This window comes from Bombus impatiens, unplaced genomic scaffold (genome assembly GCF_000188095.3).
Source record: "Bombus impatiens unplaced genomic scaffold, BIMP_2.2 scf_0135, whole genome shotgun sequence".
Lineage (NCBI taxonomy): Eukaryota > Metazoa > Arthropoda > Insecta > Hymenoptera > Apidae > Bombus > Bombus impatiens.
Genome location: NT_176554.1, coordinates 2,358,130 through 2,371,758, shown reverse-complemented (window position 1 = coordinate 2,371,758; position 13,629 = coordinate 2,358,130). Strand labels below are relative to the sequence as shown.

At 41.8% G+C, this 13,629-nt stretch overlaps 1 protein-coding gene across 2 annotated transcripts; it reads left to right on the top strand.

Annotated features, from left to right (window-relative positions):
• Positions 1–181: 181 nt before the first annotated feature.
• On the top strand, positions 182–13,083 carry LOC100741214. 2 transcript variants are annotated; one of them, XM_024365433.2, is made up of 14 exons: positions 182–305; positions 383–554; positions 828–1,099; positions 1,966–2,329; positions 3,203–3,539; positions 5,063–5,355; positions 5,422–5,691; positions 5,940–6,229; positions 6,308–6,548; positions 7,054–7,403; positions 8,109–8,582; positions 9,504–9,685; positions 11,426–12,033; positions 12,850–13,083. In XM_024365433.2, the coding sequence occupies exons 2-14, from the start codon at positions 441–443 to the stop codon at positions 12,976–12,978; spliced, it is 3,924 nt and encodes a 1,307-aa protein (XP_024221201.1). In that variant the 5' UTR covers positions 182–305; positions 383–440; the 3' UTR covers positions 12,979–13,083. The 2 variants fall into 2 exon arrangements, with proteins under 2 accessions (XP_024221201.1, XP_033174924.1); XM_033319033.1 differs by lacking the exon at positions 182–305 and having other exon boundaries at positions 312–554.
• Positions 13,084–13,629: the final 546 nt, after the last annotated feature.

The following is a 13,629-nucleotide window of genomic DNA, read 5'->3' as shown; positions in this document are numbered from 1 at the left end:
TTTAGTAGCCCGCTGTGTGTAGATGCGAGAATTTAGTCGAGTAGTTTAGTAGAACGATTTAGTCGAGTAGATCTGTTTCGTTAAATTTTTTTTCTAGTCCACTAGGGTTGCCCCTCCACTCGCTACTAACCAAGGAGATTCGTAACTCAATTGTACCAACTTCGGACGCTTTGTACGCGCTAAGTAATAAATGACTATTCGTCGCTCGTCGAGATTACTGGACGTGTCTGTTCTGTTTTCGTTAAAGGAAAATCGGCCGGTACCTACCAAAGCTAGCTTTTTTCCCTCGCTACGCTGAACGAGTGGTCGGTACTGGCCTTACCTAGATCTTCGCTTACAGTCTCAACCATTCGATCGCTAGCTACTTTCCATTTCTTTGTAGGTGGGCAAAGTTTGGAAACTGTCGCGATTTTGCGCTGATCGGAAAGGACACGATCGCGATGGCTTCTGGCATTTATGTCCGTTTCCACGACCCTGCGAGTAAAAAGGCACGAGTAGAACGATTCGATGGTGGCGAGAGAGGAGACGGCGCGTGCTGTCTCGCCGGACTTTCGGTGAGTTCGCATCCTCTTTAGGTTTGGATCAAGTTACTATGATTTATGCCATTGTCCTAATATATGTGTCCTGATAAATGAAATAGTAGTAGTAATGGAAGTAGGTGTATACACGTGAAACAAGCACCTGAGCATCGTAAGTCAGAGAACCAACAAAGGACGTCGAAAGAATATACCGACATGTCCGTACATCGTACAATCACAGTATCATATCTTATTTTATGCCATTTATCCTTTCGGATCTTTATTAATTTTATCGAGCGCTTATGCAAGGTCGCGCCAATTTTCTCCGTGATTGAAAGGAAAGCCAACCCAAGGATCTCGATATTCGCTTATCCTACGATGCGAAGAATCGGTCAGTGCGCCGGAAGTCAAGAAGCGAATGGCTACTTGTGTTGCGTGTTCGCTGGCACCGAATACCTGCTCGGTCAAGCAACTTTCCCAGACTTTTGCCTGACAGTTTGGCAATGGAAAACCGGTGAACGACTGACAAAAATCAACGGAACGGATATGACGACGTTTGACATCGATCGCACGAGACTCGTGTGAGTAGAATTAGTAATATTTTTCAAAGGTATAGTATTATTTATGATTGTTTCCTACGGCGCAAGTGAAAGGAGAACGAATTAAAAGCAATGTTCTGTAACAAGTTTGTTAAATTCATCGATACTGACGCTATGCTCGTGTCTATTTAGCCTGGTATTTTCGTTTATACTTCGAATATTCGTTCACACGTATGCATCTATATATTTAAGCATTACGTAGAATAATGAAAATTCTGGCATTTGTAAATCGATATATCGAAATATGTGTCTGTCAATTTGACGACTACAGCATAGATTTCTCAGATCTGCTGCTTGCTAGTTGGAACAGGAAAATACTGTTGATGGTATTATAGTCCAATCATGAACGAACCTAGCGTGAGGTCTCTTAGCTATCGGAGAATTGCTGCAAACTACTCTGGTCCCGTTCGAGCTGGTTAATAGTACTGTTTGTCGTTCGCAACTCCTACAATTGATTAAATTTTACGCCCCTACGATCTTTACTCCTACATGCCTATAAATTCAAAATATCCTCTCTCGGATTCTGTTAATCGTCTGTGCAATTTCATCGACTCGTTTCGCACAGTACAAGACTTTTTCACAGATTCTACTATTAATGCGAGCAGAATTTTCGTTTGAAAACTTTTGCACACCCTCTCCACCGTCTCTAGGAAATTCAAGCTCACAATTCTTTATATTCCAAAGTGTCGTAGCGCCTCCGAAACATTTAACGCGTTCAATTTTCGAATCGATATCTGCAATAGTTTCGAAGAAAACAAATTATAACGCTTCGTGTGGTTCACCTATGTATGTGATCAAGTGCAATAATACAATATATCGGAATAAAGCTATTTATCGATTTTCGGTAGATGCTCGACCGATTCGGCCCACCTGGTAGCACGATTTATGCCATCCACCGGCACGCTTTCGGTGTACCGCGTGTTGGCTTGCTCGAATACCGTTCGACTCTTTCCCATGGAAGTCCACTCGGAGCGCACTGCAGTTTCCTGTTCCTGGTCCACGGACGGAACTTTGCTCTGTTGTGACGAAAGCGGCACCGTTTGGTCCGTCGATTTCGAGCAGCAAGTGGACCCTGGCGTTCGAACAATCGTCCGACCTCTCGATGAAGATGACGGAACGATTTCGTCGCAAAGAAACCCTACGTTGGTGGGTCACGGCGATGGCACGTTGGTCGTCGACGGCGCGACGCACGGTCGCGAGGTTCGCGCAACGGTAGGACGCGTTTAACTTGGGCCAAGATACGTACATCGAGATCGTAAAAGATGTCGGATGTCAGAAATAAGTCAGGTTGATAAAAATACAGGAAACTTGACGAGCCGAAACCTCGGCAAGAATTACGTATAAAAAAATAAAAAAGTATTGGGTCAGTCGATAAGTTGTAGATAAGTCGTGTCGATTTTGAGAAGATGGTATCCCGTTGGGGGTAGCCATCCACGCGTTATTTAATAGTAAAGTTAGACAAATTTATCAAATGTCCAGCCGGACAAATCGTAAAGCATAAATTAAAAATAAAAAAGAAAATGTTGAGATGGTGTTCGTAACACCGTAATTTGGAAAGTACCGCTTTACTCGATGATGTTTGTCCATCGTTCCAATCATTTCAGGATCGCATAGCATAGTTCGGCGTATGAACGAGGAATCGGGACAAAAATAAAAATTCGTGGACCACGTTCACGGGTCACGTTCACACGTTTCCAGATCACGTTCGAGGGTCACGTTTACACGTTGCATAGCGCGGCATTTGAATGAGGACGCGGGACAAAGATCAAAAAATGCATATATACCGTGCAGAGTAGCTGAAACTTGAAATCGGGCGATCCAAACTGGTTAAAAGTCTGTGTATCGAGGGTTTATTAGTATTCCCCCAATTTCTTGGCTCGGTTGAAATATCCTGAATATTTATTTCTTTGCATAACGTCGCACGATGACAATTTTAATGTTTTCCACGCGATAATTGAACGCTAGAGTTGATGGTGGTAAGCGATCCACTAAAAATTTACGATCTGGCTGTATCTTGGTCTGGATTATGCATTTGTGGTGTTCACGAGTCATTCGCGGTCGATCTATCTGACGAACCATTGCCAGTTTTACAGAAAATCTTGGAAAGATCGAAACGAAGAGTGGCGGCCGGCTTGGACGATTTCGCTACCGTCGTACCCGAGACACGCAGAAAGCGATCCAAGTCAAGATAGAATCTTAATACTTGGGGAGGACGGCGATCTCTTTGAGATAATCGGTCTGCAGCATCGTTGTCCCCCTCGCCTCGAGTTTCTACTACGAGATGACACGGGTTATGCAAATATAGCTGCGTTACATGGCCCATATTTAGGAGCTTTAGACCAAACTGGTCGTCTGGCGATCATTGACGTTGCAACTGGTCAACTTGCCTCACCAACTATACAGTTAACACATCACGGCAAAGGTCGGTTCAAAACTGGAATCGAAAATAATTTATCAGACTGCGGATGTTTTTTTATGCAAATTCCCATTTTTTGGAATACACTTAAGAAAGTAGGATCTTGGTAGAGAATTATTTGCACTCTTCGAAAATTTTAGTTAAGCGAAGCACACCGTACTCTCTGTTTTTGTAGGATTCGCGTTTGAGAGCAAAGTAATTCGGTTTGATAAACGATGATGTCTCAAGCTGAATTCGTCGTCGCGTAGCCGCGTGCGTTCTCTGAATCGTTCTTCACTCCCTGCACGCTCTACATATCGCAAATATTCCCTAGATCCTCGATAACGTATCATTCGTAACTTATCATTCAGATCGCTCACCTTACAAACGTGTACAAAGATGCGTAATTACTATGTAGTGATTTGTGTTTTGTGTATATTTATTTAGAACGATAGAACAGGGAACTGTGATTATTTAACTAATACTATTTCTTAACACTTAGCCAACCGAACGGGGAGATCTCCCTCTTTGACTTTAGCAACGCGTTTGTTGTTGTTGTTATTATCAGTTATTGTCTACCTGGAATTGATCCCAATTAATTGTACGTCTTTCTCTGTTTTTATAAAGTACAGTATATAATAAAATAGATGAATTTAGTGGTGTTAAAATTAATTAAAAAGTTACACTATTAGTTATGACTAAATAAAGTTATACTCGAACGATACCACACTGTAAAAAAATATCAAGATTATCTTTAGCCATCTCTAATGTTTTTAATTTTACCTATATTTTTTTATACTTTTAGTTTGATGTTTTGTATAAACGATGTGTGAAATCGTTAAATACAATCATTACGGTAAAATACAATTAACCGCATAAATAATTTTTACGCTTCTTCGTTTTTTAAGTAGCGAATATTAGTCCTCTATACTTGGAAAAATGCGCGGTGAACAGCAGCTTATAGGTGGTTTTCCCGAGCGTGGTGGAAACGTATAGCTCGCTGTGGCGTGTGCTGTTGGCTAAGTGTTAATATATTTATTAAAACTAAAGCAACTAAATCGACACAACTAATCAACTCCTAAGCGCAACTCACGTCACCCAACGACAGCAATCAACAAACAACAACCTCTTTCTCCACCAAAGCATCCCTTTTCGTACTCCCATTGTTTCCCATTTTTCGTAATCCTGTATTTCACAGTCACGAATATAATCAGGCACCCACTTTTCTGAAAGTAAGCACTTTCACTTTCTACCTGCACTGTAGTTCGTACCCCTTGCAAGGTGGTCGTTTATTATTCTACGATATTAAATATTACATTTGTTATACCATGTTATATCATATTTTTAACAATGCTATCACGTTTCCTTTTTTTTCCTCATATGCTTACGTGATCTGAAAGAAACCAGATCCGCTTAAACAACAGCTAGTCGATGCTACTGCGCAGTTGAAACGGAAATATCGCGGATTTTAACGCTCGTTTTTTCCGGGTTCTTTTCAATCTGACTAAAATAATTAGAAAGAGACAAATAATAATCTGTGCTAATCACAGTTGCTGATTTCGCCTCGCATCCCGTCTTACCGATTCTGGTAAGCTGCAGCGTCACGGGAAACTGCCTTTTCATCGAATCGTATCCTACGATACCTGTCCGAAAGCATTGCGTTCATCTTCAACGAGAAGCTTTGGATCGCGTCAAATTTTCTAACAGAGGTCATTTGCTGGGCGTTGCCTCGTCTCAGATCGGCCGGCTGTTCCTCTTATCGATGAACGTCGTCGAACTTGAAGAACGTGATTATAGGATGTCAGCCAGCAAAGTCGCGGCCTGGTTGAATCTTGGCCGAAAGGTAACGTAAAACGTCGTATAAAGCTCGAACCCATTTGATCGTCGGATCGCATTAATTCCGTGCTAGGTGATCGATTTTTTGATCTACGAAATGGACCAAGATCGCGCGAAAGCGCTACTTCTAGTTGCAAACATGGAATCGAGCGACTCTCGAGCTGGAGACGAAATCATCGTGTACTCGTGTCGACTCTTCGATCGAGATGTCTACGTCGAAAACGCGGATTGCTCGATAAAACTTTTGTCGTCCTTCGAGCACCTCCACTACGGAAAAGAATCGAGCTACGAAATAATCGGTGTCCCGTATCTCACGAAACAGTTGCATCGGCTAGAGTTAAAGGTAAAAAGAGAGAAGTGAAAATTTCGAGAACGTATGTAAATATCTGACCATGCCACGCAGAATACATACAGTAGAAGACAAAGGAAGATGTTTTAACGAATAAATCAATCTTCCTAAAGATATCATTAACGCGTTCGTATGAATCTAACCGTACATATATAATAGGAAATTTGAAAAATGGACGTAAGCTAAAAAACCGAATCTACAGCTAACACGGAGAATATATGAATCGTTGAATCGATCCGCAGGAAGATTTCCAAAACGCCTTACTCTCGGAAGCTCTACCATCGCTGCACCAAACCAGAAGCATCAGCATCGCCATTCATTACACGAAATCTGGCGTATCCTCAAGCCTGTTCACCTGCGGATTCGATGGACTAATCGTGTGGAGAGACTGCGCCGAGCTTCGGCGAGTATTCGCCCTGTTCGCCGCGCACCATCGTTCGGAAGCTGGCGGTCGACGCACAGTCCTCTTCAACAACGTGGTCGTTTCTTTGGGTAGAAACGGGGATCTGGTCGCTAATAGATTACCGAACCGGTTGCTTCTTTTTCTTTCTGTTTGCTCTTTCCTTTTTGTTTGTTGCTTCGACTAACCAAGTTGTTTTGCCACGATCAGAATGGCCGAACAGGAGGATAGTCGAGGTTCGAGGTCAACCGAATCCTACTGTTGGACTACACTCGACGACCGCTTGAAAACGAGAGAAAGCAAACGGGTGGATGCGACAGAGAACGAGGAGATCGAAGAAACGGAGACGTGGATGGATATGGTGATTCGCCGGCGGTCGATGGCCGAGGAGAAACAAGCTCTAGCGACTCGTCTCTCTCTTCTCGATGATTGGAACAAGCTGAAACACCGAGTAAATAATTATTTATTACGTATCCCGTTTCTAACTGGTGCATTTTATGCGATTGGGCTGTAATTACGGAAGTGTAATACGGTAGAAACTCGATTGGACGAACAGCGCAGGAAACAAGGCAATCCAAGGCGATCCAGTATGTAGACGACATCGGTAAAAATAGGGTTACAGACGGAGCGTTAACGTCATTTTATTTTATTTAGCCTCTTGCAAGTTTTCACAGTTCCTAACTCGCACGAGCTATCAAAAATCTGTGCGACAAGCGCGAGTTTCTTTCTTTCCTCGTAGATCTTTTTCCTGCCAGCGGATCGGGGGAGGGGCAATCGACAATCCCCCTTCCTAGTTCGAACGATACAAGGTCAGCATTAACTCGTATTATCCGAAGGCACTTAGAGCTTGTATGTCTTCCTGTGTCGCAAAAAATCGCAAAGTGGTAATTAACGATGCCAACAAAGAGCAATCTAACAACGATAATTTTGAGAGAACGCCGTTTTCCTGACGACAGGTAAAGACATTGCTCGATTCGAACGAGGCAGCACCACCAAACGCTCGACTGCCGATTTCTGCGTTCGATCTCGATCAACGTGGTAGAGAGGTCGCGTTGGCAGCGGCCAGGTCAACGGAAATCGAATTGACGAAGAACGCCCAGGAAGAAATCTCGCGCCTGGATCAATCGATACTCTACTTGCGCGAACGATTTTTAGATCCCTTGATCGTCCGACCGAGGAGCATCTTTTCCTTGTTCGGTGAATCGAAGGTCACCAATTATCCTCTCGATAAATTCGTACCTCGGCAACAGACGTATATTCCGCCTTGGTGTCAATTTTCGAGAAGGATGAGAGAACTTGTGTCTAGGTAATTATTATTGTTTTCCACTGTTGAAAGAATTGTTTTGTAACTGGGATAATTATTGATAAGATATCGCATTGACAGAGATGTTATTTAAAAACCAACAGGAAGACGACAGATCTATTAGTCTTATGCAGGATAATTTTCTCGTTAATTGATTCGAAGATTTATATATGTATATACGTACAGTGGCTCGTGAAAGTATTCGAAATCGGAGATCTTAGGATATTCCTTAACTTTGATAAAAATGTGACATTTGACGCGAAGCCTAAATTGCAGGCATTTTTATTAAAATTGTCGATATTACCAACGCATGTTTTCTTATCGTATGATATACATCAAGATAAGCGGATTATTATGGCATAACATGACCATAATTTGTTCAGTGTTACGGGAAATACAACGATCACCGTAAGATTCTTAAACGAGGGATGTATATATATTTTTGATACACTAATCGACGAGATACTTCGTTCTCCGTACAAAATTATGAAGGTATTCGTATCTGAAACTGTTTAACTTAAATGATACTTTGCTTCAACTTCGTGTAATTGTAAAACTCGGTATGAAAGGCAGAAAGAGATAGTCCTTGTATTCGTGTCTTTAGACACGGTATTAATTTTTCAAATTGTACTTTTTCTCGTCCATAATTATCTCAACGAGAGAAGATCGTTTGCCCGATTCATTTCAACGTTTACGTATCGTATGCAGATTGGAGGGCGAAGAAAATTCACAAACGACCAACGTCGAGAAGCCACGGTCTCGTTGCCACGGTTTTGTAGACGCGCTTGAGACGTGCATTATCGCGGATCACCAAGAGCGCGAGTTAAAAGTAAAGTTCAACGAACTGTTTGAAAAGACACGATCAACGAAGCAAAGAGAGATGCGAGCGGCGAACGAACGCTGCAAGGAAATGCGTCGGCTCGTTCTCGAGCTGAAGCGTGTGTTTCACGTGGACGCGAGTGCGAAACTCATCGAGCCTCCACAGTGGCATCCAAAGGAAATAATCGAGGACGAATTCGAACGAGACGCGAGAACGATCGACGATGCACGATTAAATGGACCCGAAGGAAACAACGACAATGAGAAGAACTTAGTCGAAGACGAAGTAGAGATCGAAACGAAAGTGCATGATTTTCGTGAACGGATGCTCGACAGGATGATGGACGGTGTACTGGAAGATAGGTAATCGCATTTTATCATACTATAGATGATACACGATAATACAGTCGTGTAATGATGGTAAAAGAGTTTGATTAGGGATCGGTTGAAAATAGAAAAACCGTGTACGTCGTCCTTCTGTGGTTTCTTTACATTTAAGAGCGCCTATGTGACTAAAGTCACCTAGTTCTTTGCAGAGATATGAGAAAAACAATAAAAAACGTTAGAGCAGAAGGACGGTTTCGGTTTTCAAGGAGGGACGACCGAGAGGTCAGAGTATGCGAGTCGAAAGGTGAGTGTGTTGCGAGAGTCAGAGTTGATCGAGACATCGAAGAGTAGAGGTGAGAGAGCTAATCGAGTCGTCTAAGAGTAGAGTCGTTAGAGTTGATCGATTTGGCAGTGCTGTAGAGTTGTTGGAGTTGCTAATGAGAGAGAGAGAGAGAGAGAGTGTGTGTATGTTAGATTCGTTGTGACGAGAGTTGCCAAATAACTGTAAAGTTATTTGAGATAGATACGACTATCGCATTTAGTTTCAGTTAAACAAACATCGTTTTCCATCCAATTAATATTCAATTCGTTATTAATAAATTGTAAGTAATCGGGAAAAAATTCATATCTTAATTTCCACGATACTACAGTCGAAATATAAAATTGAGGAATTTTTTAAGAAAGGATCTGTATACAGTAAATTCTAGTCAAATAACGATAGAATTACTCTGGAGCCTTCGCTTATTTTGTAAATATAAAAGGAATTATCGTTTAAGAGTGATTGTAATCACCGATTGAAACGTAACTAATATTAAGAAAACTAAGACCAAACGCGGTTGCAGACGGAGACGTCTCTTGCCTTAATTATTAAAAGCCTTAATTTGTCGTTTTCGTTTGTTACGCGCTCGATGTGACGATGCGAGTCTTGAGTTTTGAACGCGACCTCGGCTGCCGTAGATTGGAACACGATGCAAAGAGAAGCATTCCGAAACCCGACTGTCTCACCCGGAAAGATGCAGCTAGTTACACAGAGGAGGACATTCGGGCAATCGAGTCGTACGAGGAGAAGATTCGCGCTGGAGAAGTCGATCGGCAGAGGTACAAGTCGATGCTGGAGGCCGAGATCGAAAGGATCAGTGGTATGACCAAAGAAACGTAACATTGTTGCTACCTCTCGATTAGGTGACTATCAGTTAAATCGCAACTGTTCGCTTGGAGTCGCGAACCTTGAACGATATTAACCCCTTGCCTTTTACGATTTATGTTGCAACAGCACGTGCCGTAACAAACGGCAGGATCGGTCAGACGTCGATTTGCCATTTTACGGTGTCCCTTTAAATTTAAACATTAGATTCAGCTAGAATCAAACGTACGATAATCACCTATTATACGCGATATAGTACCACGCCAGAATAATTTACTTATAATTCTCAATGAGAATTGGTTGTAAAATTCTTCCAAATAAAAACAAAAGATTTCACGATGTGGCTTGAGCATTCGAAGTTGTGCAAATTTCTTGTGTATGTTTTTAATTACTTACAACTAACTTTACGTTGCAAGATGTTCGATAAATAATTACTTCCAATCGATCATTGAACGAGAAAGATTGGTCTTAAAAGTAAATTGAGCGTAAGTCCTTTCTGGAAGAGCCTAATGCTTATATTTCAGGTGTCGTTCTAGGCAGTGGGTTTTCGTCAAAATTTCCAGAGGTACGAACCTCTGTCCAATTCTGTGATTGTCGAATTGACGTGAATGTCTCCCAGGCGGTGCCTCTTTTGCATACCTGGCTTTACAATGATAAAATAGACTTTACAATGTGCTATGTCATAAATTCCAATTTCTCAAAAATAGCACACGCTGTTCTGTCATAAACCGAGGACATCCTCTTATCCCCCTATAATCTCCAAATAGAAACATAATAATCCTATAATCCTATAATCTCAAAACATAGATAGACAGCTGCATCTCCTATTGACTAGAGAGTGTTATTACTTACTAGAGACGAATATTTTTTGCATTCCTGCACCTACAAACTTTTCATAAATGCGTAAATATCAGCAGTCTAGCAATGAAAACTTTTTTTTTTTTATTATTTATTTGTTTAATTACAATCGATTCTCGCGTTGAGAATTTTCAGTAATTTTTCTGGCGTGGCGCAGTGACATGGCTGTATATTTACAATAAGTTAATTCTTATTATAGATAGGTATAATTTGTAGGTATTATAAGTAAGTGCATATGCTTAATTTGGATAACTAAATGAATCTAGCGTTTAGGTCTAGCGGGTAGTGCCTCTTCAGCCTGCGAATCTGGTCCGTCGTGTCAAGTAGTCCAGTGATTAGGGGGTTTCGGTGTTTGTTCACTCTTTTGCTATATCTGTCGCTGTATTTTGCTATTTTCTCTTTGACTCTGGGTATCTTGAGGTCGCGATGGATGGTTTCGTTGGTAACATACCAAGGTGCGTCTATTAAGGATCTTAGCGTTTTCGATTGGAATCGTTGTAGTATTTCGATGTTGCAGTTACTTGCTGTTCCCCATAGTTGGATTCCGTAGGTCCAGACAGGTTTTATTACGGTCTTGTAGAGGGTAATTTTATTCTGTATGTTTAGTTTGGAGCGTTGGGCCCGTGAGCCAATAGAGTTTTTTTAGTTTGTCCTTTAGTTGCTTCGTTTTATCTGAGATGTGTTTCTTCCACGTTAGTCTCCTGTCCAAGGTCATGCCCAGGTATGACCAGGACTGAGTCCCTGCTAGGTACTGTTGCATCGTTGATGGTGACCCGGGAGCAATGAAAACTGAGCTTGAAAATAGACCTATTGTTCTGCGTATTTCATTTAAAACCGAAGGTGAATCGACACGAATCACCCATTGTCCGTGTTTCAGGAGAATTCTCGAACGGCGCAAAGTCTTTCGACGACGAATTGAACGAACTATCCAAAGAAAAGATACAAATCGAAGGATCGATGCTCTCACAGAGATTGACCAAAATGCAGGCGATCCTAGAGCATCGAAAAATCGTTCAGAAAAGACAGCAGATACGACGGACTATCGAGTTGGAACTTGTACCCGCGACGAAGGAGGCTGACACACTTGCCGAAGAACGAGATTTGTTCGAGGCAGGTGTCGCGGAATTAAGAGTCAGCTATGAGAACGCACGTAAACGAGATAAGCGGCTGGAAAGAAAGTTTAGATCGGAGTTTGCCGAACTAAAACCATCGGTGCCGGAGCATCTGTTCCGACAATACCGCAAAAGACCGAGATTGTTAATCGCGCATGGACCCTGCGGTACGTCGGCTGCGTTTCTCACTGAACTCGCTGTTTGTATCATAGAACAGCGAAACTCTGACATCTTGCCTCGAGAATGTTCGAGCTATCTTCGAGCTTTGGATGAATTAGACAGATTACCGGAAGGACTGCAGAGCCGATTGAAGCCAGATTATTGGCACCTTCTTTGTCGTCATAGGAGACTTAAGGTAGAAGCGGAGATTAAGGTAAAATCATGCTAGATGATATCATCTACATAGTAGTAAATATAGTATAACATATGAAATTAGTATGTAGGGTAATGTCAGTTTCTTCGAGTTATTTAACACGTTGAATGGCGCACTAGTTTTACAAGGATTATCCCTGGTGCCGTCAATTATTATATTATTTCTTCGTGCTGCTACAATGGATAATTGTTCTACGTTATTACGTCCCGGGACGTACTAACCATACCAAAACTACCATAAATCATAAATCTGTAAATCCCTTGGCCATACTTATTCAGGGCCGCAATAATCCTATAGAACCGTTATAAGATTTAGCATTATTTGCCGTTACGTCGCGTAACACTCTACCTAGCCGAGGCCACACACCGCTGACAGGATGGCAACCAGATGTCTTTGGATACTCACTGCGTACCCTCAATAGTCTCAAGTACCTTCCATAAATCTCATAGATTTCCTAGTAGAGGTCCTTCGAGCCAAACAAACGTCCGTTTCCGAAGAATTTCTAAAAACTATTGTCTATCACGGCTTGACAAGGGACCTACCTCCTACTACCAATTTTCTCTCGACGGCGGTCAAGACCCTTCGTTTAACCATTTAACAACGAAGCCTATTCCCTCGCTCTCCTAACTAAAATCGTCACTTATCTATCTTAGAGTAACACTGCCAGCGTGCTGATGTGCGTTAACATACATTGTATTAATTAAACTAAAATTTAAATTAACTATTAATAAATTGCTTAAAGCGAAATTTCGAGATTTCTAATAGAATTCCAACACTTATTGTGATGTATAACTAAGAATCATAACTCGTTCGAAGGTGAAAAGCTGCGCGATCGGGTTGGCGGAAGCGGAACAGAGCTTGGCATTCCTGCGAAACGCGTGTTGCATCAGCCGAGACAAGATCGATCAATGCAAACAGAAAATAGAACAATTAGAAGAGTGCTAAATGGATTTTACGGAGGACTAGGTGACCATTTTATCTGCAAAAATGAGTCAAATGCGTACTGATTGCAACGACAGTGCAGAAAGTGATACGGAGGACGTAGTTTTGACATCGAGGAAGCGAGCGAGGCCCGCAAATCGGGAAATCGGGAGACCCAGAAAGATTCGAAAAGAAAAATTCCTCGCCTTGCAAGAATTGCAGATTGGTAATGACACCACCTCGTGTCAAACATGCCACTGTGAATACGAGAACGGGATGCAAGGATTGCAGGAGTACGAAGAAAACCTGCGACCAGAAAAGGTGAGAGCCCGAGAAGGTTTCAAAGTATCGTCGATAGACTGCAGACGCTTATGCATTTATGAAAAAAGATACCTTAAGAAATGGGCATTTTTCGACTTCCTTGCGAATGACAAATTCTTTCGCGACATTTAACAGCATCTCTCAAGTAACAGAAAATGTTATTATTGGCATTTATCCGAAATACAGGGAGAATTTATTTTCTTCGCATTCTGGTCCACTTACGTAATAACGATTCATCTATATCGACATAATAATTCTTTGGAAATTCTGCCGATAAATCAGTTTGCGCCAGATCGTTGCTACGCGAGAACAATAGTCAACAATGGTCTGGTCGTACTTCGGACTCACCCGTTT

What these genes read in the sequence shown, in the direction of transcription:
- LOC100741214 (XM_024365433.2), top strand. Translation starts at nt 441, where the DNA reads ATGGCTTCTGGCATTTATGTCCGTTTCCACGACCCTGCGAGTAAAAAG. An exon ending in GTTAACACATCACGGCAAAG is followed by an intron (nt 3,540 to 5,062) that starts GTCGGTTCAAAA and finishes TGCTAATCACAG; the next exon opens with TTGCTGATTTCGCCTCGCAT. An exon ending in GGTTGAATCTTGGCCGAAAG is followed by an intron (nt 5,356 to 5,421) that starts GTAACGTAAAAC and finishes ATTCCGTGCTAG; the next exon opens with GTGATCGATTTTTTGATCTA.